This window comes from Myxine glutinosa, chromosome 11 (genome assembly GCF_964187855.1).
Source record: "Myxine glutinosa chromosome 11, kmMyxGlut1.1, whole genome shotgun sequence".
NCBI lineage: Eukaryota > Metazoa > Chordata > Myxini > Myxiniformes > Myxinidae > Myxine > Myxine glutinosa.
In genome coordinates, this window is record NC_136271.1 from 106067603 (window position 1) to 106095264 (window position 27662).

At 44.8% G+C, this 27662-nt stretch overlaps 1 protein-coding gene and 1 non-coding gene across 9 annotated transcripts in view; one reads left to right on the forward strand and one right to left on the reverse strand.

Annotated features, from left to right (window-relative positions):
* The window catches only part of GOLGA5 (golgin A5), a 69794-nt gene extending 43108 nt beyond the window's left edge, over positions 1-26686 (reverse strand). The window contains exons 1-3 of one of the 8 annotated variants that reach the window (XM_078786973.1): positions 26590-26686; positions 22743-23284; positions 9858-10079 (exon numbers count right to left, since the gene is read on the reverse strand). In XM_078786973.1, coding sequence (XP_078643099.1) covers positions 9858-10079; positions 22743-23208 — 688 coding nt within the window. In that variant the 5' untranslated portion in view covers positions 23209-23284; positions 26590-26686. Of the gene's footprint in view, positions 1-9857; positions 10080-22742; positions 23285-23672; positions 24081-26207; positions 26227-26283 lie in introns of those variants that run through there. The other 7 variants (XM_068105067.2, XM_078786974.1, XM_078786972.1 and 4 more) reach the window with 7 other exon arrangements.
* Positions 26687-26921: 235 nt separating this feature from the next.
* TRNAS-GCU (transfer RNA serine (anticodon GCU)) lies at positions 26922-27003 on the forward strand. The gene has a single exon. It is a non-coding gene; the product is annotated as a tRNA-Ser (tRNA).
* The last annotated feature ends 659 nt before the right edge of the window (positions 27004-27662 follow it).

The window sequence follows — 27662 nt, forward strand, 5'->3', positions numbered from 1 at the left end:
AACATGCATTTTAAGGCCATTTTCCCTGCTAGAGCAGGGGTTAGCCGACAGTACATGGACACGCGTGTCAAAACTGCAAATGCCACCACACGTTGGTTATCCTGCACGGAGAGCAGGCTCTCCCAGGAATCCTTCCCCCCCCCCCCCCCCCCCATAAATTAGCCATCACAACAAAGATTGGTATTTCAGTCAGCGAAGCGATGGGTCTTATATTCTAGTAGAATAAAGAAAAAGCAAAGTTTTTCCAATTTACATTTCTGAAACTACCCTTAAACAACACAACCTGTTATCAGCATGCCATTAGCAGCAGAAACTTTTTAAAAATTCATTCAACAATGTCAAACAATTTTCATGGATAACAAAAATCAGTTCATTAGCAGATATCTGGGAAGTCTGAATAAGTGTTTGGTCTCTGATATAGCAAATCAGACGGGCCCTTGATTCTTTATGAATAGCTATCACTCGAACCGAGTGATCTGTGAGAGAGCACAGTTTTTTTTAACAGTGATCCAAGACTCAATGTATACATCTGATATGCGAGACATGAACGTGTGCACTTTTACATTCCTGAACCACAACGACATACATGGACAATACACAGCAAGAGGGAGAATTGCTTTGCAATACATGTCCCCTACCGGTCCCAATGAATGTTCTTGTCCCAAGCACTCAGCAATTGTGAGGCATATACAGTAGGACAAATTGTTTTCAGTATACAAAGCTGGTGTTGGGCCATCCCTGGTGTTGGGCTAGCGGCTAGGGTGCCGGTTTAGGATCCTAGGATCCTGGGTTCGAATCTCGGTCGATCGCCGAATTAATGCCAGGGGGGTTGACTCAGCCTGTCATCCTTCCGAGGTCGGCTAATTGAGTACCAGTTCACTGGTAATTCCCTGTTTGTCGTTAAAGGCGGCAAAAAGGGTTGGCGTCAGGAAGGGCATCCGGCCGTAAAACATTGCTTCAAAAAGGGGACCAAAAAACAACAACTACCACGGTTCCCGAAAAGGCCAACCCCCGCTTTGCGGGGAAAAATGGCCTCTAAACGGTGGTTTTTTATACAAAGCTACAGAAAAAGTTGGTTTCTGTAACTTGTCATAACAAAACCATGTACCAAGTTTCAGTTCAATATGCTGAAGGGTAAGGGGAAAAGTCTGGAAAACTGACCCATGTATAATATGTGATATGTTCCATGTCCAAAAAGGGCATAAATCCGTGAAAAATTGGGCAAACCTCCCGAAACTCAAACTTGTTCTGTAAATTATCATAACTAGATGGTATTCATAGAATACTTACCCTGCGCAGTCTTACAAATATGTAATTGCATCTATCGACACTTCTGAGGTAAATGTGTACAAATTATAATTTGAAAATGTGTCTGCTATAAGAGTACATTCTTGGGTAAAATGCCAGGAGCATAGAAAAGGCCCCTTAATATAAGGGCATGTGCCATGTGGCAAAGTAGAGAAAAGAAGGGACATTCAAAAAAATCTCGTGTGCATGCTGTACTACCCTTGTGTTCTTCGGAGGAACCAAGTAATGCTCCAGAAAAGTTCATACAAAGGGGCACCTAAATCTGACAAATAAAATACATTTACTTCTTCATGCAGCTGTATGAATCAAATTGGCACCCCTTTATATATTTTAAATGTTTTAAAGGGGTATAAAGTGTGTATTTATGTGTATATATATACAACAACAACAACAACATGCATTTTAAAAGGCCATTTTCCCTGCTAGAGCGGGGGTTAGCCTTGCGGTCCCCATGACAATCTTCTCCATTTTGCCCTATTTTCTGCATCTCTCCTTGTTAACCCCCTTGCCCGCATTTCTTCTTCCACCATCTTTAGCCAAGTCTTTCTCGGTCTTCCCCGTCTTCTACTTCCTTCTACATTCATTTCCATCACTCTTCTCAACCAGTCACTTTCATGCTTCCTCAACACATGACCAAACCATCTCAACCTGTTCCTCTTCACAGCATCAATCACAGGCTCTATTCCCATCATCTTTCGCAATTCATCATTTGTCTTCCTCTCTCTCAACGATACTCCGCACATCCGTCGAACCATTCGCATTTCCACCCTTTCCAACCTTCATTGCTGCTCTACGTTCATTACCCATGTCTCGCTCCCATAAATCATAACACTTCTCACACATGCAGCATACACCTTTCCCTTCAGCTTCAACGACACTCCCCTCATCATCAGCACGCCACTCAATTCCCGAAACTTCTTCCATGCACATCTCACTCGAGCAACCGTTGCCGAGTCTGATCCACCTTCTCCATTCAGCATGTCTCCGAGGTAGCAAAATGTTTTCACACCTTCCAGCTTCACACTGTCTCCAAGATCGAACTCAACATCTCCTCCATCTGCAGCTCCCTCTGTGCACACCTTACATTTGAATGTAGCTGCCACACTGGTTAATGACCCTCTCAGACCACTACATTTTTGATGAACCCACTCAGCGCACATTGTACACTGAATGGAGTTCACTCCGACACCCTTCCTACACACAGCACAGGGCCACTTCCCAGTTCTTTCCACCTCACCACATGCTTTACCACTTGCCATCACCTTCGTCTTTCCAATATTCACCTTCAGACCTTTTGTCTCCATACATTCCTTCCACGAGTTCATCTTTTCCTTCAGTCCATCCATACTTTCCGCAATCAACACCAGATCATCTGCATACAACAACTCCCACGGTAAACCCTCCTTTATGTTCTGAGCCAGCACCTCCATCACAGCTACAAATAGTAGTGGACTTAGTACCGACCCCTGATGCACTCCCACCTTCACCTCAAACTCACCACTGTTCCCGTCCTTCGTCCTTACAGCTGTGCGCGCTCTTTTGTACATTGCCATCACTACTCTGATCAACCATTCCTCCACTCCTAACTTCCTCAAGGCCCATGTCAATACTTTGATTGGAACCCGATCGAATGCTTTCTCCAGATCAACAAACCCAAGAAACAACTTCTTCCTCTTCTCCATGTACTTCTCCTGCAACTGCCTCACAATGAAAAGCGCGTCTGTCGTTCCTCTTCCTGGCATAAATCCAAACTGCATTTTGTCGATCTTCACTTTCTTCCTTATCCTCCTCTCCAACACCCTTTCCAATACCTTCATTCCATGCTCCAATAACTTTATCGCTCGGTACGAGCCACACTCCAGAGGGTCACCTTTCCCCTTGTATAGAGGGACGAGGGTACTCAGTTCCCAATCCACTGGAATGCGGCCTTCTTTCACCACCAGATTACAGATCTCTGTCATTCTCTTCACACCCCAACTTCCTGCTGCCTTCAACATATCTCCCACAACTCCCGTCGGCCCTCCCGCTTTTCTACCCTTCATTGCTTTTATCGCTTCCTCAACTTCCTTCTCAGTTATCTTCTCTGCCGGTCCTAAAACTGGGTTACTCTCTTTGTTGCCATCCCATTCATTCTCTGTATTCAACAGCATTTCCATATATCTTTTCCATCTTCCTTTAATTCCATCTGGGTCGACAACGATTTGTCCCACTTCATCCTTCAAGCAGCTCACCCCCATCACATCACACCTCTCTTTCGCTATCTGCTTTGCAATCCTGAATACCGCTCTCTGACCCTCTTCCGAATCCAAGCGTTCTCCGAACATTTTCCTACATGCCTCCTGCGCCTTTGCTACCTCTTTCTTTGCAGCCTTCCTGGCTGCCTTATAACTTTCATGCTCTGCTGTTTCTGCTCCCGTACCCTTCGCCTTCTGCCACTCCTTGAACTTCTTCCTCTTCTCGTCAATCCTCTTTCCAACTTCATCATCCCACCACCATGTTTCCGAGTGCCTCGGTGGTCCATTTGTCCATCCACATACCTCACCAACGGCTCCCAACAGACTAGCTTTCATTGACATCCAACCACTTTCAAGCTCAACCACATCATCCTCGACCCTACTCAGCCTCTCTTTTAATGCCTCCCTTACTGTCACCTCTTTCAACCTCCACACCTTCATTCTCGGTTGGTACTTCACCCGCCGAGCTCTCCTCGCACCTTTCACCCTTACGTCGCAGACAACCAAGTGGTGCAGTGAAACAGCCTCCTCCCCCGGGATCACCTTTGTGTCTCGGAGGTGCCCCCTATCTCGCCTACGCACCATCAGGTAGTCAACGGTTGTCGTCGACCCACCTGACGTGTATGTAACAAGCTTATTATCCTCTTTCTGGAACTGAGTATTACAAATCAACAAATCAGCTCCATCAGCAAACTCCAAAATCCTTTCACCTTCTCCATTTCTCACTCCATATCCGTAACCCCCATGAACTCCGTCAAAACCATCCATACTCCTTCCCACATGTCCATTTAGGTCTCCTCCTACCACAACAACTTCCTCATCTTTCACGTTTTCCATCAGCTTCTCTATCGCACACCAGAACTTGTCCTTCTCTTCATCGCTCCGACCAACCTGCGGAGCATATCCCGAGATGACGTTCACCAAGAGCTTTCCAATCATCATTTTCACCATCATCAACCTATCACTCACCACACTGTCTACAAACTCCTCAGAAAACAGGACACCAACACCATTCACACCCTCCAGGCACCCTTGCCACACAAACTTGTATTTCTGTCCCTGCCTACCCTTCACCATTCTCACACCACTTCCCTTCCATCTCGTCTCTTGCACACAACATATGTCCACTCTTCTTCTGACCAATACTTCCACCACTTCTCCTGATCTCCCTGTCATTGTCCCTACATTCCATGTCCCAAACCTCAGAAACCGATCTCCACTTCAGGCTGTACCCTGCCCACATGTCGTTGTAATTGTCATGGTTCTCTTTTTGAGGCAATGTTTTTTTTTTATGGCCGGATGCCCTTCCTGACGCCAACCCTCTTAGTCGCCTCCTACGACACGCAGGGATACGGCGTACCTATTCTTATCCAGGGTAAACACTGGGAAACTTTTTTAAAACATGGAAATCCTGGGGCGTGGGGGGGGGGGGGGGGGGTGGGGGGGGGGGATCACCGCTGCGGTTTAAACATATTTAAATAAATATTTAAACAAAACCATGACAACAATCTGGGAAAAGTCTCTAAGTGAGAACGTGGATTTGAGAAAGCAGGAGCAGAGGTGAAAGAACAAACGAGAATATAGGGGGCGGGGCACAAGTCGAGACGAGGAGGCAGGCGCACGAGCCACCAGGCCGCACGAGGCGCGGACAAAGAAACGACTAATTACACACAAATTTGCAACAACTACAAAACCAAAACCAAATAGAAACACACAATAACACATACACAACAAAATACGCAGCGGAAATTTGACAAAGAAACGAACGGGAAAACACTCAAACTTTGATGCCGTGGAGAGATCAAAGCAAGCCCCGTCGCTCGAGGGACCGGAAGCCTTGTGTGTGTGTGTGTGTATATATATATATATATATATATATACAGTATATATATATATATATATATATACAGTATATATATACTAGCGGGGTCACCCGTGGGAATCCCACGGGCATGGATGTGTGTGACATTTCGACATATTGAGTTATATGCTGCACATTCATTTTTACAAAATGGTTACTGGCAAGTCATCAGATCCAGAAATGGTGTGAATTTAGTTATTTCACATAATATGTGACCCCTCACTCCTCTCCACCTGACACTCTCCTGTCTCCACCTGACACTCTCCTGTCTCCACCTGACACTCTCCTGTCTCCACCTGACACTCTCCTCTCTCCACCTAGCACTCCTCTCCTCTCCAAACCCTCACATCCCTCTCCTTTCCAATCCCTCACCTCTCCAATCCCTCACACTCCTCTCCTCTGCAATCCTTCACACGCCTCTCCAATCGCGCCTCACACTCCTCTCCAATCGCGCCTCACACTCCTCTCCAATCGCGCCTCACACTCCTCTCCAATCGTGCCTCACACTCCTCTCCAATCGTGCCTCACACTCCCCTCCAATCACTCCTCTCCAATCGTGCCTCACACTCCTCTCCAATCACGCCTCACACTCCTCTCCAATCGTGCCTCACACTCCTCTCCAATCGCGCCTCACACTCCTCTCCAATCGCGCCTCACTCGCCTCTCCAATCGGCTTTCCCCGTCTCGTTTCTCTCCTTTTTCTCCCGTCTCGTTCTTTTTCTTGCTCCAAATCGGCCCGTCGGAATCGGAAATCGGCCCGTCTCGCCCGTCGGCCCGTCGGAATCGGAAATCGGCCCGTCTTGCTTTTGTGCTTGTGCGTAAATAAATTGTGTTCATGACACCATTTCTGGTGTTGGGCTAGCGGCTAGGGTGCCGGCTTAGGATCCTGGGTTCGAATCTCGGTCGATCGCCGAATTAATGCCAGGGGGGTTGACTCAGCCTGTCATCCTTCCGAGGTCGGCTAATTGAGTACCAGTTCACTGGTAATTCCCTGTTTGTCGTTGAAGGCGGCAAAAAGGGTTGGCGTCAGGAAGGGCATCCGGCCGTAAAACATTGCTTCAAAAAGGGGACAAAAAAACAACAACTACCACGGTCCCCGAAAAGGCCAACCCCCGCTTTGCGGGGAAAAATGGCCTCTAAACGGTGGTTTTTACACCATTTCTGGATCTGATGACTTGCCAGTAACCATTTTGTAAAAATGAATGTGCAGCATCTAACTCAATATGTCGAAATGTCACACACATCCATGCCCGTGGGATTCCCACGGGTGACCCCGCAAGTTTGCATTGACGTTCGTCGATGGACTCGTTCGCCCGTCTCATTCGTTTTCTTGCTGCATCCTGTTCAAGTCTGCGTTCTTCATCGATCGTCTCATTCATTTTGGAAATAGAAGTTTCCACGCAGCGCATGAATTGTCACGATCCTCAAGAGGAATTTGTCTCGTAATCATCAAATGATAAATGGCAAGTAAATTATATTGTGGAAAATTAAAGATTTCAAATAAACCTATTTAAAGTGTATTCGCACATAACTAATTTTAAAAAACGAAGAAATATCTCTCGGTAATTTCCTGAAACATATTTTACTTCCGGCTAATAATGTTGAATTAAATAAAAACGAAGAAATATATGTCGGCATCATTGTTGACGTTTTTGTGACGACTGTCATCAAACGAAAAAGTAATATATCTTAACGGAAAAGCAAAAGCGAATTTTTAATATATATCGACACGTTGCCATCGGTGTCATGTTGGGTGGTGTATGATACACCATGACGCGATTTTTAAAAATATATCTCTGCATTTTCCCGCGTGTGTGGAATGTTCTCAATTATTGCTGACACCGAGTCCAAAACCATCGATAAAAATGAAATCATATGGTGAGTTAGATTGGAGATAAAGGCGTGAGAGAGACTCAATGGCCTTGAAGTTGAAGTTACAGGCGTTTGAGAATTCGTTTCGTTCTATAAACGGCAACTTTCATTGGATTTCCTTCCCGTTTTTTTTCAACCGAGTCGAAAACTATGTTAGCGACTGTGAAAAATGAAATGATATATCGAATTTAAAATAGATATCGACACATTGCCGTCGGTGTCATGTTGGGCGGTGTATGATACACCATGACGCGATTTTAAAAAATATATCTCTGCATTTTCCCGCGTGTGTGGAATGTTCTCAATTATTGCTGACACCGACTCTAAAACCATCGATAAAAATGAAATCATATGGTGAGTTAGATTGGAGATAAAGGCGTGAGAGAGACTCAATGGCCTTGAAGTTACAGGCATTTGAGAATTCATTTCGTTCTATAAACGGCAACTTTCATCGGATTTTCTTCTCGTTTTTTTTCAACCGAGTCTAAAACTATGTTAGCGACTGTGAAAAATGAAATGATATATCGAATTTAAAATAGATATCGACACATTGCCGTCGGTGTCATGTTGGGCGGTGTATGATACACCATGACGCGATTTTAAAAAATATATCTCTGCATTTTCCCGCGTGTGTGGAATGTTTGTGGAAAATTAAAGATTTCAAATAAACCTATTTAAAGTGTATGCGCACATAACTAATAAAAAAAACGAAGAAATATCTCTCGTTAATTTCCTGAAACATATTTTACTTCCGGCTAATATGTTGAATGAAATAAAAACGAAGAAATATATGTCGGCATCATTGTTGACGTTTTTGTGACGACTATCATCAAACGAAATAGTAATATATCATAACGGAAAAGCAAAAGCGAATTTTTAATATATATCGACACATTGCCGGCGGTGTCATGTTGGGCGGTGTATGATACACCATGACGCGATTTTAAAAAATATATCTCTGCATTTTCCCGCGTGTGTGGATTGTTCTCAATTATTGCTGACACCGAGTCTAAAAGTAAAACCATCGATAAAAATGAAATCATATGGTGAGTTAGATTGGAGATAAAGGCGTGAGAGAGACTCAATGGCCTTGAAGTTACAGGCCTTTGAGAATTCATTTCGTTCTATAAACGGCAACTTTCATCGGATTTTCTTCCCGTTTTTTTTCAACCGAGTCTAAAACTATGTTAGCGACTGTGAAAAATGAAATGATTTATCGAATTTGATTTGAAATAAAACTGGGGGAGAGCAAGACACCACGGGCCTACAAAACAGGACTCAAAGCTATGCGAGTTAATAAAATGGTGGATATTTGTTTATAGCCACTCCCAGAATGGGTGGAGCTACTCTGCAAACCGAGTAAGCCACACCCCGGACAGACACCCAACAGATAGACAGACAGACAGACAGAATCATCTACGGCTATTATAATATAGATATATATATATATATATATATATACAGTATATATATATATATATATAATATACCATAAGAAGCCAAGAAAATAATTTTCAGTCATGTTAAAGTTGCATGCAGAGAAACAATCCCACGTAAAGGGAACCTCCATTTGATTATTCAAGACGATATAGAATATGTACTTCAAAAAGTAGGGAAAAAAATAAATAATTACTCAACCCAGATGGGACTCGAACCTACACTCTCCAGCTTGGGAGTCTGATGCCTTATCCATTAGGCCATTAACCCAGCACATTAGATTTGGTTAATAATATTTTTAAGAGTTATAAAGTGTGCATATATATATATATATATATATATATATATATATATATATATATATATATATATATATATATATATATATATATATATATATATATATAATTATGGTGTGAAAAACTATAAAATTATAGCACTTAAGTGGAATTTGTTTCAAAAGCCATTAACTAGACCTATTGGCCAATGTATATTCCAAGTTTCAGCTAGTTTCAATATACAGCCCTTGAGATATGAGCGCCAACACATTTTTGGCGAACGGACAGATGGAAAGACACCAAAGTGATTTTGAGGGTTTTCGAAATAAAACTCAAGAATGCTGAAACCGATGTTGCGGAAATTTGGAACATATTACCTCAATGTACAAAGCATTTACTTTTGAAATTTGCAGCCGATTTCATCCAGTAGAGGCCAAGAAACGTATTTTCAGCCCCCATGTAAAAGCTGCAAACAGAGAAACGATCCCCGATATAAAGGGAGGGGCACTTTGCGCCTCCCTTTGATTCATAAGCCTTTACAAAGTATCTTTTATTCTCGTTAAAGTATTTTCAAAACTACCAGTAGGGGACTAATAACGAGGTAAAGGGATTTGAACGTCATGTATAAAGGGCTCAGATGGGAATACCACACAGACGAACACTCAAACCAAAAATAATTTTTAAAAAGGACACAAATCTGTAGCAACGACTACAATTATGAACAAAAGACCAAATTTAACATTCAAACTTTGGTGTATCTTTTTGCTTTGACCAATTATCCATTTGGGAACTGTGATTAACAGGACCACACTCATAGAACAAACGCAACAGATGAGGAAAAAAAACAAAAAAACTATTTAAACAGACCGTCCTGAAGATGTTTGTTGCTGTGGACTAGCGTCGCCATCTCCTGGTTCAGCGAAGTCGTCTCATTCCTCAGGAGCTGATTTTCTAACCGGAGGCTCGATAAGTCTCGAGCTGGAATGTCCTCTATGTGATCCACCATGGGTTGAGAAAGAGGCAATGATGCATCATCAACATTCTGCCTGAGCTTGCTAATTACTGGAATCCACAAGCCTTCTTGTACATCTGAAAATACAAAATACGTAATTAATCTTTATCATCACATCGCAAAAGTAGCAAAAGTAGCTTGTATTTTATCACATCGCAAAAGTATCATTCAAAAAGGGCAAAGGAATTTTGAGGTCCTTTAAAATAAAGTGCCATAGTGTTCATGGAATAAGACCAATTCAAAACTATTGCACATAATCTGAAAGGTACTAGTAAAACTAGGCACAAGTTTCCTTTCACAAAGCCCGAAACAAGTGGGTGACCACCCTCAGGAGAGCCAGGAAACAATATCTCTCCGTTCTCAAGACCGAACACTCTTATCTGTCTCCCTCTTCCAAATCCTGGTGGCGTCTGGTCAAATCTGTTTCTGGCGTTTGTTCCCCCTCCATCCCCTCCCTTACCTCAAACGGCTACACAGCTGACTCCGCACATGAAAAAGCTGAATGCCTCAACTCTGTGTTTGCCTCTAAATCTTGTGTCCCAAGCCCATCCCTCTCTGTACCCACCGTACCCAGCTGCTCCTGGACTCTGTGTCCTTTCCTCCTGACAAGGTGGAAAAGTTTCTGTCAACCCTTGACTCTGATTCTGTAACTGGACCTGACGGCATCAGCCCACGGGTCCTAAAATCCTGTTCTTCTGCTCTTTCACTCCCTCTCTCTGTTCTCTTCACCCTCTCTTTTGCTCAAGGTCATCTGCCAGCATCTTGGAAATCAGCAAACATTACCACTTTACACAAAAAAGGTGCAAAAACAGATCCTAGCAACTACAGACCAATCAGCCTTCTCCCAATTATCAGCAAAGTCATGGAATCCATCATTGCATCGGATATGAAATCTTTCCTCTGCTCCAATGGCTTGATCTCTGATCATCAATTTGGTTTCAGACCAGGTCACTCTACTCTGGACATGCTGCTTCTGCTGTCTCAACAATGGATGGAGGTCCTCAATGCCAAACAGGAAATTAGAGCCGTCTCCCTCGACATATCACGTGCCTTCGACATGGTCTGACACCCCGCTCTGCTCACCAAACTCTCCTCCTTTGGTATCCATGGAAATCTCCACGCATGGCTGGCGGACTTGCTCTCCAGTCGCAGTCAACGTGTGGCCCTGAATGGGCCTCTCTCATCTCCTCTTCATGTTCAGGCTGGAGTTCCCCAAGGCAGTGTTCTGGGCCCTGTGCTTTTTCTGGTCTTCATCAAAGATCTCTCCGACTCTCTTGAAAATCCTCTCTATCTCTTTGCTGATGACTCCACTCTCTGCCGCTCCATTCCTCATCCCTCAGATCGGCAGTCTGCAGCCTCCTCACTCTCTGCAGACCTGGACAAAATCACTGACTGGGCAAACAAGTGGAACATGTCTTTCAATCCTGACAAATCTCACACTCTTACGATGTCTCTCCGAAAAGACCGACTGGACAACCCTCCCATCCACTTTCTGAATAATCCTCTCCAAGAAGTTCTGTCACTCAAGCTTTTGGGTCTCACTATCTGCCATGATCTTTCCTGGGAAAACCATATTTCAAATCTGGCCTCCAAAGCCAGTCGCCGACTGGGCATCCTCCGTCGCGCGAAGTCCTTCCTTGGCACACCTGAGCTCCTCACCACATACAAGGCTTTCATCCGCAGCTCAATGGAATACTGCTTTCCCCTCTGGGCTGGTGCTCCTGCCTCACACCTAGCTCGTCTTCACGCTGTTGAAACCAAAGCGTTCAGAATCATTGGAATCTCCCGTGATGAAGCTACCACCGAGGGCCTTTCACTTACTCACCGCAGGCAGGTTGGTGGTCTTTGTCTTCTACAGACTCCTCTCCGGCCTTGCTCCTCCAGCTCTCTCTGGGCTCTGTCCCCAATATATTCCTGCAGGTCGCACAAGATCTGCCTGCAACCCTCTTATGGTTAAACTGCCAAAATCAAGACTCTCTGCTCACCTTCACTCCTTCATTCCTCTTTTCTCCCGCCTCTGGAACAAACTCCCTCACTCTCTTCAATCCGACTCCTCCCTCCAAGTCTTTAAAACAGCTGTTCACCACCATCGCTTATCTTCCCCCATCCAAAACCTTGATCTTTTCTACCCCCGCTAATTTCACCCCAAATCCACTTTTTTGAAATACCAACTTCTTTCCTGGAAGTCCTTGGTGTCCTTGTGTTTATACTTCTCCCACCCCCCCACCCTTCCCACGCCGCCTCCCCCCAAGCCCTCTCCCTTCCACACATTCCCGATGTCCCTGCTCTCAAATGTTGTGTTTATGTGCTTCCCCTTCTCTCCCCATCTTGTCTACCGCTCCCCTTTTTATATAGTTTGTTTGATTTGTTTGTGTGATAAATGTTAGCTCTTTCACGAGCCTCGATTATGTATAGAGAGAGAGAAAGAAAGAAAGAAAAACAAACAAAAAAAAAAAACCTCTTGTAAAGCCATGATATTTCTGTCCAACAAAGTGTAGCCAAAGAACACAGGTAGCTCCATGATCTTGATTTGTCATACTATATTGATGGTCTAGGGCTGGGGTGGGGAACCTCTGGCCTCCGGGCCGTATACGGCCCGCGAGACCGTTTGATCCAGCCCGCGAGGCAATTCATCTATCTATAATTCCAGTAATCTCTCCCTTTTTTTTTTTTTTTTTTTGGATACAAGATCGAGGCTCGTGAAAAAGCTAACATTATTCACACAAAAAGTCAAACCGACACACAAAACACAAAAAACAAGGGGAGCGGCAGACAAGATGGGGAGAGAGGGGGGAGGACACAAACACAACATTTGAGAGCAGGGACATCGGGAGGACTTGGGGGGAGGTGGGAGAGGAATAAAACATATGAACACTGCAAGGACTCTGGGGTGAATTACCGGGGGTAGAAAAGATCAAGGTTTTCGATGGGGGAAGATAAGAGATGGTGGTGAACAGCTGTTTTAAAGACCTGGAGGGAGGAGTGGGATTGAAGGGAGTTGGGGAGTTTGTTCCAGAGGCGGGAGAAAAGGGGAATGAAAGAGTGAAGGTGAGCAGAGAGCCTAGACTTTGGCAGTTTAACCATAAGAGGGTTGCAGGCAGATCTTGTGCGACCTGAAGGAATATTGGGGGGACAGAGCACAGAGAGAGCTGGGGGAGCAAGGCCGGAGAGGAGTCGGTAGAAGACAGAAAGACCACCAACCTGCCTGCGGTGAGTGAGTGAGTGAGTGAAAGGCCCTCGGAGTTGACTTCATCGCAGGAGATTCCAATGATTCTGAAAGCTTTGGCCTCAACAGCGTGAAGCCGAGCAAGGTGTGAGGCAGGAGCACCAGCCCAGAGGGGGGAACAGTATTCCATTGAGCTGCGGCTGAAAGCCTTGTATGTGGTGAGGAGCTCAGGTGTGCCAAGGAATGACTTCGCACGACGGAGGATGCCCAGTCGGCGACTGGCTTTGGAGGCCAGCTTGGAAATGTGGTTTTCCCAAGAAAGATCATGGCAGATAGTGAGACCCAAAAGCTTGAGCGACAGAACTCCTTGGAGAGGATTGTTGAGAAAGTAGATGGGAGGGTTTTCCAGTCGGTCCTTTCGGAGAGACATTGTAAGAGTGTGAGATTTGTCAGGATTGAAAGACATGTTCCACTTGTTTGACCAGTCTGTGATTTTGTCCAGGTCTGCAGAGAGTGAGGAGGCTGCAGACTGCCGATCTGAGGGATGAGGAATAGAGCGGCAGATAGTGGAGTCATCAGCAAAGGGATGGAGAGGATTTTCCAGAGAGTCGGAGAGATCATTGATGAGACCAGAAATAGCACAGGGCCCAGAACACTACCTTGGGGAACTCCAGCCAGAACAGGAAGGGGAGATGAGAGAAATCCATTCAGGGCCACACGTTGCCTACGACCAGAGAGGAAGTCCGCAAGCCATGAGTGGAGATTTCCCCGAATACCATAGGAGGTGAGTTTGGTGAGCAGAGCTGGGTGCCAGACCGTATCGAAGGCACGTGATATGTCAAGTGAGACAGCTCTGATTTCCTGTTTGGCATCGAGGACCTCCATCCATTGTTGAGACAGCAGAAGCAACATGTCCAGAGTAGAATGACCTGGTCTGAATCCAAATTGATGATCAGAGATCAAGCCATTGGAGAAGAGGAAGGATTTGATATCCGAAGCAATGATGGATTCCATTACTTTGCTGATAATTGGGAGCAGGCTGATTGGTCTGTAGTTGCAAGGATCTGTTTTTGCACCTTTTTTGTGTAAAGCGGTAATGTTTGCTTATTTCCAAGATGCTGGCAGATGACCTTGAGCAAAAGAGAGGGTGAAAAGAACAGAGAGAGGGTGAGATAGAGCGGCAGAGCAGGATTTTAGGACCTGAGGGCTGATGCCATCTGGTCCAGTTGCAGAATCAGAGTCGAGGTTTGATAAAAACTTCTCCACCTTGTCAGGAGAGAAGGACACAGAGTCCAGGAGCAGTTGGGTTCGACTGGGAAAGGTGGGAACAGAGAGAGATGGGTTTGGGACACAAGATTTTGAGGCAAACACATAGTTGAGGCATTCGGCTTTGTCACGTGCGGTGTCAACTGTGTCGCCATTTGAGGTAAGGGAGGGGATGGAGGGGGAACAAACACCAGAAACGGATTTGACCAGACGCCACCAGGATTTGGAGGAAGGAGACAGGTTTGAGAGTTCAATCTTGAGTGTGGAGAGATAGTGCTTCCTGGCACTCCTGAGGGTAGAAACACACTTGTTTCGAGCTTGGTGGAAGGAACTGAGATTGCCTTCAGTTGGATTTGCCTTCCAAGACGCAAAGGCAAGTTGTTTCAGGGCAACTGCCTCACCACAAGATTCAGTGTACCATGGACGGGAGGAAGGGTAAGACAACTGAAGACGAGATGGGATAAATCTGTGCATGAGAGAGAGCAGTTTGCTTTGGAAGAATTCCCAGGAAGAATTGATGTCAGAGGCATTAGAGATGGGAGACCAGTCCAGTTGATTGATGGCTGCTTGCAGACCGTGCCAGTCGGCCTGAGTGAAATGCCAGACTCGTCGGCGCTGAGGAGGCTCTCTGAGAAGGTTTTAAATTTTTCCTTTTCAATTTTAAATTTTTCCTTTTCAAGGTTTTAAATTAATTGGACAAAGGGTAACCAAGTTATGGCCAAAAACGATTCAACCAATCAGAGAGGAGCGAGCTTTCACGTGTTGTAACAGTCAATGAATGCCGAACGTGGCGAGCAGACGCTGCCTCGGACGGCACATTTGAGAACTTATTCATTTATTTGACGTTGGCAAAATATGTTGGCGCTAACAGAATAATTGCCATCAAATTAAAACTAATTTGCGATTAATCGTAACTGCGATATGCGACCTTCCGGACAGTCAAGTGAGTTCCGGACAGTCGTAACTGCGATATGCGACCTTCCGGACAGTCAAGTGATCGCGTGATCTCATGTCATCATTTCATTCAGTATATGCAAACATGGCGACTAACAAGAAAAGAAAGGTAGATGCGGAATGTCGCGCTTTCCAAGAGAAATGGGCAAACGATTATTTATTTGTGGAAGTAAAAGGCAAGCCAGTATGCCTAGTTTGTCGGGAAGCGCTCTCGGTGATGAAAAAGGCCAACCTCGAGCGTCATTACAGCTCAAAACATGCTAAACTGGACGAGTTGAAAGGCCAAATGCGCTTGGATAAAGTTAACGTTCTTCGGTGGAGTTTTGGTGCTCAACAAGCAGTCTTCATAAAACCACAATCTGACCGAGACAACACTACGCATGCTAGTTTGTGGTGAGTGAGCTAATCGTTAAGAAGCTGATGCCGCATTCAGAAGGAGAATTTGTGAAGGAGTGCCTTGTTGCCGCTGCGGAGCTGCTCGCACCGGACAAAGTAAAATTGTTCCAAAGTGTCAGTTTGTCTCGAAGAACTGTCTCAGATCGGATTACTGACATGGCACAAGATATTGAGAAAACACTGAAGGACACCACAAGAGATTTCCAGTTTTTCTCTCTGGCCTGCGATGAGACAACGGACATAACAAACACCGCCCAACTAGCCATTTTTGTGCGGGGGATTACAGCTGAGTTTGATACGAGGGAGGAGTTGCTGTCTTTGCAAGCCATGCATGGCACCACCAAAGGTGAGGATTTGTTTGAGCAAGTTGTTTTGGCTATGAACAAATTCGAACTGCAGTTTGACAAGTGAAGTGGCCTGGCCACGGATGGAGCCCCAGCCATGGTTGGCGCACAAAAGGGATTGGCTGCATTGTTCAAAAAAGAAATTAGTCGTCTCAGTCTCGATCCAAGTGAGTTAGTTATATGCCACTGTATCATACACCAAGAGAATCTGTGTGCACAGTCCCTGAAGCTCAACAATGTGATGACAACTGTCGTTTCCACCATAAGCGTCATCAAAAGCAGAGGGCTGAACAGCCGCCAGTTCAAGGAGCTACTGAGTGAACTAGAGTCAGAGTACGGAGATCTGGTTTACCACTGTGAGGTGCGGTGGCTGAGTCACGGAAATATGCTCACACGGTTTTACTCACTGAGAGAAGAAGTGAAACAGCTCATGGAGATGAAGGGGAAACCTGTCATGGAACTCAGTGATAGCAAGTGGCTGTGTGATTTGGGCTTCATGGTGGACATTACCAAGTACCTGTCAGAGCTGAACGTTAAGCTCCAAGGTCCCAACCAGCTTCTCAGCTCTCTGCAATCACATATGAAATCATTTGAAGCTAAACTAAAGCTGTGGCAAGTGCAACTGGAAAGGGGAAACACTATCCACTTTCCCACTCTGCAAGAACAAAAGCCTGCTGTGACATCTGAATATGCTGCTGAGTGTGCAAAACTCCTCCAGGCATTTGGAGAGAGGTTCCAGGACATGAAAAGTAAACAAAGGGAACTGAACATATTTGCCACGCCATTTAATGTGGAACCAGCTGATGTGCCTGACAACCTACAACACGAAATCATTGAGCTGCAAAGCAATGACGAGCTCAAAGCTAAGTACAACAACCTCCCTTTGCTCGAGTTCTACAAACTGTATGTACGTGCTGAGGATTTTCCCATTCTGAGGAGACATGCACTGAAGTTTGCATCACTGTTTGGGACGACCTACAGCTGTGAGCAGTTCTTTTCAAAACTGACTCTTGCAAAGACTCGGTTCCGCTCAAGACTGACTGACCCAAACCTGCAAAACCAGCTGCGAGTAGCATCATCATCACTACCACCTGACACCAAACGCCTCGCCAAAGAGAAACAGTTCCAGCCATCGCATTAGGTGAGTCCGATATATGTATTCAATAATTTAGCATGGCCCTCGAAGAATGTTCTAAAAATCGAAATGGCCCTTGACAGGAAAAAGGTTCCCCACCCCTGGTCTAGGGGGTAAATGGGGATAGTTTAAAATTGTTATTGCAAAGTGCATGTTGGGATAGGTGTCACGTAATTACTGCAATTAAAAAGGCACTGTCGAGTAAAACGTTTAGAAAGCTCTCGTCTTCCCTGCCCAAGTGTTTGCATGCAAGCCACGACTTTTCCCCTTCTACTTACATTCTGAAACATTTCCCGATGTGATCTGTCTTTTTGTGTAAACTTGCAGCTACCAGGAATCCATAGGGCTGAAGTGAGAGAAGGGTGTATGAGGCCACACAGCTTGCTTCGGGGGAGGGATCACGCTGCGTGGCAGTTGGGGGTTTCCCCCACAGTGCAGAAAATAACCGTGCACCTCTAAGTGGTAGTGGTAGGAAACCCCCTCCCCATAGCGGAAGGTATAAAAAGCGCAGATGATACACTTTATTTTAAAAAAGAAAAAGAAAAAAGAAGAAGTCTCATCATGGCTGTTTGGCGTGAAATGGTCTGTTTGGTGGCTGGCGCTCTCCTTACTGTATGGCTGAAGGGCTCCTGGTGTTCATGGTTCTGCCAAGCCCGGAAGGAGGCATGAACCAGGGCCACGTGTGCAAAGTTGGGCTGGTGCAGCACAGGTTATCTTTGTCTTGCCAACTCTCCTGTCAGTCGCATCCTCCTCCAGTGATTGTGATAAGGAATTAGTTATTTAAGCCATTGAGGATCCATGGGCACGTGGTTTATTTAGTGTTAATTTGTATCAGTTTGTATCGCCACTTGCGGCCGTGTGCTTTCTTACCCAATTTATTTATTAATAAATCCCTAGTTTTGCTGAACATTGTGTGGTCATTGGGAGACGGAAACTCCCAAGCGCATAAATAGTTGGCAAATAAATCCATTAGTTGAGAGGATTCGGTCTGTGCACTACATTAAAGTACTAGCAAAAGGTGAATCGCCTGTCGGCTTGCTCAGCCACTTGTCAGGCCAATTTACTGTGGTCGTGTGTTTTCAAATGCCGATTTGCACCTAAAACAATGGGCAGACGCAGAGACCTCTCGTCCCTTACTCGCCCGACGGTGCAGCGGTCTTGAAGACCCGGGACTGTTACAATGCATAATTCAAGAAGCGTCTGTTTGTTTGTTACCCCCGCCAGAAGAGAGGGCATTGTATGCGAGTCAGTTTGTTTGTCTGTTTGTCCGCAAAGAATAAATATGATTTTCTCTGCAACCGTTGGTCAGATTGACAGGAAATTTTCACCATAGGTGCACCTCCTCCTGTCGAATTTTAAAATGATAATTATGACGTCATCGGTCATGTGGTATGGTTGCCATCTTGGAAAAACCGAAAAACTTTGCACCTCTATATCTTCGAAAGCGCTACGTATAAATAATTGACCTGGCTCATTGTAAAGAACTCTGCACGGGGAATAGAACCACCCTTAGAGGCCATTTCCCCCCAGAGCAGGGGTTGGCCTTTTTTGGGCACCTTGATCCCCTTTTTGAAGCAATGTTTCATGGCCGGATGCCCTTCCTGCCGCCAACCCTGTTTGTAACCTCTTGCGACACACAGGGAATTACCAGTGAACTGGCACTCAATTTGCCGACCTCGGAGGGATGACAGGCTGAGTCAACCCCCTTGGCGTTAATTCAGCGATCGACCGGGATTCGAACCCAGGATCCTCGGATCCCAAGCCGGCACCCTAACCGCTAAGCCAACATCAGGCTTTCAACGGGGAATAACATATGTTAATGATGTCACAGGTTCCTCCATTATGATGTCATAACTCGACAAGTACAAAACTTAATCCGATCAAGATTAAATTTATTGAGCGTCACCTATGGATAAATTGGTAGATAAAAAAATAATGATGACGTCATCAGTCACGTGGTTCTGCCGCCATATTTGTTTTAACAAAAAAAGGCTTTAAAACCACTAAAAACAAGTCCTGGCAAGGGTGTGCAATCTCCGATTGCTCTTGTTTATTTATTTATTTGACTTCAATGCTATTATTACACCAATTCACTACATGAAAACTGTAGTTATCATATAAAAGGGGGAATTATCACCAAATATAATACCGTTTGTGTTTTTTTTTTTTGTGTGTTACTGCTATGCACTCCTAAACTACTGAACGGATGAGTAGAAAACTGATGATTGTACTCAGGATGTTGGTTTTATGCCATGAAAAAAAAAATCATCCCCGGGGTTTGTGGTCGAGGAGGATACCAATGTTCTCAAGATACACATACGTGTATCATATAGCACCACATAATGGGAGCTGGTATTACAAGTCACAATAAAATACACCATCGACATGAAAGTGGGGTAATTAGCCCATCTGTAAAGATGGCTCCTAAACTAGTACGATAAAATTGACAACATTAACAGATGTGCTTTATAGTATGTGGAATGTGCACAGGAGAATGTATATATTGCAAAACATTCCAAGAAAAAGAAAAAAAAAAAAGATCCAAAAGATAGAAGAGAAAAGATCGAAAACATGAAAAAGAGTTTAACAATGCCCCACTGTGGTAGATCTGCATGCAGACTCACACACTCACTGACACACAGACCAATCACAATAGCATCGCCCGTAGTTTGGGAAATAATTCAATAATGGTAATTTACAACAACAATGTCATCTGTATGTGGACTCACATTCAATCCGATTTATCATTGACTTCCACTAGTAACCTTATCTGAAGAGTTCAACTTGTACGTTTGTCAACTCCAATCCATCAATGTGAAAGACTTGCTTAATTGGACTGCTATGGTGTATCATCAGTATGAATATCTATCTGCTCGCACAGGTGAAACATCAGGAAACATTTTGGTCAGGTCGCCATGAGGTGACGACTGGGCCGCCATGAGGTGCCATTTAAGGTTGGTATTGATTGGAAGTCTTTCCCTTAATTACCTCCCACAGAAGATGCTAAATTTAAGAAGTAGTAGGGTCAATATACGAAAAAGACTCACCTAACCCCCCAAAAATTTATACAAAAGGTTTTTCAATGGATTCTGGTACCATTGGGCATGCTAAATAACATACTAAAAATCTAGTAACATCTGACTTCCAGAAAGGGGTCATTTTCAAGATGGCGTCCAAGATGGCCGCCAGGAGCTTAAAATGGCCATATCTCAATTATTTATTCAACCTAGAAAGGTAGTTTTGGTGTCTAACCCTAGGTTTTAGGGCCCAAAGAATCCAATTGAATCAATAAAATTACCATCAGTTAATTATTTATTGACAAGTCCAAGATGGCATCCCAAGGTGACATCCTGATCCACTAAAATGGCTCTGTCGAATAGTAGTCAACCTAGAGAGATATTTTCAGTGTGTATACCTAGGTTTAAGGCACCCAGGAAATCATCAAAATTACTTAAATAAGCACAAAGTAATCAGGTAATCCAGTAAGCCAGGTTTACCAGCCCATTAGGCATTTGTTGTCTTATACAGTTAGTCGCTATTCATCGTCATCCTCCGACTCCTCTGGAAGAAACTTATGTGGATTGTCACATTCTTCAAGTTGGCACGGTCCACAGGCAGTAGTACATGGTAGTCCATATCGTCTACAAGAGCAGCGGAGTGTCTTGCAGGCAGTGGAGCAGTTACAATGCATGACCTTCAAAAGACTGTCTGGAGCAGCGTTCATTCTTGACATAAGTGGGACAAACTGATTATCCTGCAGGCTCCACCCCCATTTCATGGCATCCACACCCTCTTCTTTTCCCATCCACACCATGATCTGGTAGTACGCTCTACGACAGTGAAGTTTGGTAGCAGATTCAGTTGGGGGCAGACGTTCGGGTGTGACAAAAGACGAAGCAGAGACAACCTTCTTGCTGAAGGTGTTATATCGCATTGTTGCAAGGGAATCTTTGCACTTGCCGCCAAAGAGGATAGCCATTACTCGGCATCCAAGGTCATCGATCACCTCTGTGGTCTGGTTTGGGATGGTGAATGTGTTGGCACAAGACCGAAGGACAGGGTCTCCTTTTACAAGCTTCTGGAAAGCAGTCCTTTTGCCAACACCAAAAATCCGAGAAGTCGTGTCGCAACCAGTCATGGCATGGATGAATATCAACTGAGAACACGTCATGTCCGAGGATTTCTTTTAGACGGTTGATGTCATACACTTTAAAACTGCCATCAGCTTTGGACTTGTCTGATCTGAAATAAAGGCTCTTACTGTCTCCCTGCGCATAGTAAAGGAGTAAGACAAGGAGATCAGTATCTTCTCCAATCAGTGGAGTGGTGTGTAGAAGAGATGCCTCCACTGCAGCCTTTACTATATCTACGTCAGCATCTCCAGGTGCATTGACCACAGTGCAATACCTTTCTCTCAGTTCATCACTTATCATCCCGATCAGTCTCAGTTTATTGATATCTCTTGACAGGACCTCCTCCTTCTTGCCTGAGAACTTTGTCTCAGCAGTGAAGCTGACAATGGGATGAATATTGTGTCCTCTTCTCTGATGCGTGTTGTCTTTAATGGACGGCCCTTCCTCATAGCCATCAAAGACAATGGTCGTAGCTGAACCATAATGCTGGATGGTGAAGTCAGCATACGACTGCGCTATTTCACCATAGCTTTCTCCACTCTTCCATGGTATTCTGTGAAGGAGTGAACCTCCATCAAGGACGTGGATCTCCGTTTCTGGTACAGAATCTAGGATGGCTTCACTTGCATGATCACAGATCGCGTGAGCTAGTTGTGGCTTATCAGCCTTTCGGAAGACGTTTCTGGCTTCAAAGATGGCAGGAGGGAAAGGACTGAGCTCATAACTCATAACCTCCTGCAATGATAGCTCTCCAGTTTATAGGATGACGATGAATAGCGACTAACTGTATAAGACAACAAATGCCTAATGGGCTGGTAAACCTGGCTTATTGGATTACCTGATTACTTTGTGCTTATTTAAGTAATTGTGATGATTTCCTGGGTGCCTTAAACCTAGGTATACACACTGAAAATATCTCTCTAGGTTGACTACTATTCGACAGAGCCATTTTAGTGGATCAGGATGTCACCTTGGGATGCCATCTTGGACTTGGTAATTTTATTGATTCAATTGGATTCCTTGGGCCCTAAAACCTAGGGTTAGACACCAAAACCACCTTTCTAGGTTGAATAATAATTGAGATATGGCCATTTTAAGCTCCTGGCGGCCATCTTGGACGCCATCTTGAAAATGACCCCTTTCCGGAAGTCAGATGTTACTAGATTTTTAGTATGTTATTTAGCATGCCCAATGGTACCAGAATCCATTGAAAAACCTTTTGTATCAATTTTTTTGGGGTTCAACCATATATTGACCCCTCTAAAGGAACATCTCCATATTTAAGATCCAACACATCCTTGGCACCTGACACACTCTGCATATATAAAATCAAAATGATCGTTCACCTTTCTCAGGAGTGACGGACTCCTCTCTCTGTGCGACGTCCTCATGTCCCCGTGTGCTCACCGACAACGAACCGAGGCTGGATGCGCGCGAAAGACTGCTGTGGACTGAAGGTGCTTTGACACGTCCATTATTGCCACTCGATAACGATGTACTGTTAAGAAAGTCAAAAAGCTGTGCGTCGTCAGGCTCGGCCTTCCGCGGTCGGACAAACTGTGCAGAGGACTTAACGCCTCCACCGACGAGTGGAGTATGGGTTCCAGGATTGGAAGGACCAACCAACCCTTTATCCAAATTGGTGGCAGCAGTAAAATTACCAATGTCTGCTTGTGACTGGGCACCAGAAACAGCCGATTGATGGTTGGACTGCAAAGTCTCGGTTGTCATGATCAAAGCCAAAGCTGCCCCTTGGTCAACGCGGTTCAGAAAGTTCTCAGCTTTTCCAGCGAGTCCAGTGAGCCAAGCCATGACTTCAGCAGCAACAGCTACCGAAGAGGCATCAGGACTGCAGATTCAATGTTCATGGAGCAAAATCCAGCTAATGCTGCAGAACAACAAATAATCCACACAGAAATGGGGATAAAATAATAATAATCACGCAAACATCAAATTACTTCAGGATGAGGCATTGAGGTGTGTCGAGAGCAAATGTTAAAAATGAAAACCTTTGAGAATATACAACTAAGATGTCAGACAGAGACAGGGGTAAAAAAAAAGAAGACCGAAAGTCTAACAGCGGCGTAGCCGGGCTTGTAAAATATTATAAACCACAAACACATGATTAGCTTTTTAAACAGTCGCTAATGCTGCTTATAACATTAAACAAAGAAATTTGGAGGAATCCAGACATCCATCCATGAGGTAAGTTTTACTTACAGAACTGAGGGAAGATCTACTGTAATCTAGATTATACCCAAGGGTTGGTTACGTACCGTTTTATTGAAAGAGACGTAACGCTGATGCTTTTGATATTTGATGGTCATTTTAACAATCGGTTCGTTTGTGTTTCACTGAATGAAAAACGTAAAGGTAGAGCATGGCGATTGTGATATATGACAGGTTCGACGATATGTTCGGCATGAACGACATTGGAATTAAAATGGCGGTGTGTGGAGTCAGCCGTTGTACGCCGTAATGACGTAATCACATCACCCTGTCATGTGACCAGATCCTCAGCTCGGATTGGTACACATTTGAGGAGACATACATACAGACGGACGGACAAACACTGTTCTAGAGGGCTTTGCCCGATGGGCTACGCTGTAAAAACATAACTTCCATCCACCTTGGGTGGCTGAGGTAACATCAGACCTGTATGTACGGTACAATCCGAGGTAGGCCTGTTGTGCACAAAAGACAAGACAAATCAAACGTTCACATGTATATGTCTGCAGTTATCACGCAATTTGAACACATTTCAAAGAGGAAACAAGGTATTCTCCACACAACTTAGTAAAATGTGATTTAATGAACTTGGGTTGAATAAACAGCTTTAAACCGTGGTATGAAGGGACCTGAAAAACCGGTCTAAACGTCACAAGGTACCCGAAAAGCTTGGTCTAAACGCCACAAGGTAGCCTAAAAGCTCGGTCTAAATGCCACAAGGTACCCGAAAAGCTCGGTCTAAACGTCACAAGGTACCCGAAAAGCTTGGTCTAAACGCCACAAGGTAGCCTAAAAGCTCGGTCTAAATGCCACAAGGTACCCGAAAAGCTCGGTCTAAACGCCACAAGGTACCCGAAAAGCTCGGTCTAAACGCCACAAGGTACCCGAAAAGCTCGGTCTAAACGCCACAAGGTACCCGAAAAGCTCGGTCTAAACGCCACAAGGTACCCGAAAAGCTCGGTCTAAACGCCACAAGGTACCCGAAAAGCTCGGTCTAAATGCCACAAGGTACCCGAAAAGCTCGGTCTAAACGCCACAAGGTAGCCGAAAAGCTCGGTCTAAATGCCACAAGGTACCCGAAAAGCTCGGTCTAAACGCCACAAAGTACCCGAAAAGCTCGGTCTAAACGCCACAAGGTACCCGAAAAGCTCGGTCTAAACGCCACAAAGTACCCGAAAAGCTCGGTCTAAACGCCACAAGGTACCCGAAAAGCTCGGTCTAAATGCCACAAGGTACCCGAAAAGCTCGGTCTAAACGCCACAAGGTACCCGAAAAGCTCGGTCTAAACGCCACAAGGTACCCGAAAAGCTCGGTCTAAACGCCACAAGGTAGCCGAAAAGCTCGGTCTAAATGCCACAAGGTACCCGAAAAGCTCGGTCTAAACGCCACAAAGTACCCGAAAAGCTCGGTCTAAACGCCACAAAGTACCCGAAAAGCTCGGTCTAAACGCCACAAAGTACCCGAAAAGCTCGGTCTAAACGCCACAAGGTACCCGAAAAGCTCGGTCTAAACGCCACAAGGTACCCGAAAAGCTCGGTCTAAACGCCACAAGGTACCCTAAAAGCTCGGTCTAAATGCCACAAGGTACCCGAAAAGCTCGGTCTAAACGCCACAAGGTACCCGAAAAGCTCGGTCTAAACGCCACAAGGTAGCCGAAAAGCTCGGTCTAAATGCCACAAGGTACCCGAAAAGCTCGGTCTAAACGCCACAAAGTACCCGAAAAGCTCGGTCTAAACGCCACAAGGTAGCCGAAAAGCTCGGTCTAAATGCCACAAGGTACCCGAAAAGCTCGGTCTAAACGCCACAAAGTACCCGAAAAGCTCGGTCTAAATGCCACAAGGTACCCGAAAAGCTCGGTATATGAACATCACAAGGTACCCGAAAAGCTCGGTCTAAATGCCACAAGGTACCCGAAAAGCTCGGTCTAAACGCCACAAGGTACCCGAAAAGCTCGGTCTAAACGCCACAAAGTAGCCAAAAAGCTCGGTCTAAACGCCACAAGGTACCCGAAAAGCTCGGTCTAAATGCCACAAGGTACCCGAAAAGCTCGGTCTAAACGCCACAAGGTACCCGAAAAGCTTGGTCTAAACGCCACAAGGTACCCGAAAAGCTCGGTCTAAACGCCACAAGGTACCCGAAAAGCTCGGTCTAAACGCCACAAGGTACCCGAAAAGCTCGGTCTAAACGCCACAAGGTACCCGAAAAGCTCGGTCTAAATGCCACAAGGTACCCGAAAAGCTCGGTCTAAACGCCACAAGGTACCCGAAAAGCTCGGTCTAAACGCCACAAGGTACCCGAAAAGCTCGGTCTAAACGCCACAAGGTACCCGAAAAGCTCGGTCTAAATGACACAAGGTACTCGAAAAGCTCGGTCTAAACGCCACAAGGTACCCGAAAAGCTCGGTCTAAATGACACAAGGTACCCGAAAAGCTCGGTCTAAATGACACAAGGTACCCGAAAAGCTCGGTCTAAACGCCACAAGGTACCCGAAAAGCTCGGTCTAAATGACACAAGGTACCCGAAAAGCTCGGTCTAAATGCCACAAGGTACCCGAAAAGCTCGGTCTAAACGCCACAAGGTACCCGAAAAGCTCGGTATGAGCGTCACAATGACAAGGTACCCGAAAAGCTCGGTATGAGCGTCACAATGACAAGGTACCCGAAAAGCTCGGTATGAGCGTCACAAGGTACCCGAAAAGCTCGATGTGAGCGTCACAAGGTACCCGAAAAGCTCGATGTGAGCGTCACATACTGCAAATAAACAACCCGTTTCAGGTGATCCGCGCCGATGCCGAGGCCTCAGTTGTTGCCTGTTGGGTACGTGGCTTCTTCGTCCATCATATCACCACAGATTTTATTATATTTCGTAAAATCAAAATTTCTTTAATAACGTGTAATTTCCTGTCACCGAAATAAATAGCATAGTTTTCTAAATTACCGCAAGTGAACGTGCCGTCTAACCTACCAACTGCCTGCCACAAATAAAAGCGAAGGAAAGAAAAGAGCGAAATGCCTTGTTCAACAAATTCAGTGAATGTTCTCCTGGAAAGATTCACGTTCGCTCTTTACATGAAGGAAACGGTTATTATTCCTTTTGTACCGAAGATAAATCATATCGATAGGTAGGCCTACCATTGACAAATAATTAATGCATTGGCATTGCAGGGTGTCCCTGTCATCACAGGTACATTTTAAAAACGATTTCAATCGTCGGATTAATAAATTAATTTCCTCATGGGATACAATTATAGTAGTATTTTATATTTGAGAAACATCTTCGCTGCTTTCATACCATGAGACGAGGTGGCCGAGTGGTTAAGGCGATGGACTGCTAATCCATTGTGCTCTGCACGCGTGGGTTCGAATCCCATCCTCGTCGATACTTTACCTTTAGGTGTTCATTGCAACACTTTTCCTTTTGATTCAATATCTAATGAGGTTCGATTTACACATTGCCATAATAAATATTCAGTGTCAATGGATCCAAGGAGGAGTGGTACGAAACAAAGTGTGTTTTTCAAATCAAGAGATGAAAATGAAAGACGAAGCTAAATTGACGCTCACGCAGGTAATTCCAACAAGATAACTCGGAAGAGTGGAAATAGTATTTATAGGCGGTGTAAAAGGGAGCGATATGATTGTGGGTATATACGATACATATGTGTACTGTATATATATATATATATACAGTCCTGGCCAAAAATATTGGCACCCTTGCACTTCTTTCAAATAATGCACCATTTCTTGCAGAAAATTGTTGAAATAAAAAAATATTTTGGTATCCACATATGTATTTATTTCGTTTACAGTGGAACAAAACAAGAAAGGCTGAAAAATTACTAAATCTTGGCTTCTTCCACACAGAAAAACTAAAATGACCCGGACAATATTATTGGCACCTTTTAGAAGTGTCGTCCTACAACAAACAAAAAAGTCTCATATACAAAAAAAAATAAAAATGAGCATGGAGAAGAGAAATAAAACCAGAGAATTGTCTGAGGAGGTCAGACTCAAGATGGTAGCCAAGCATGGACAACC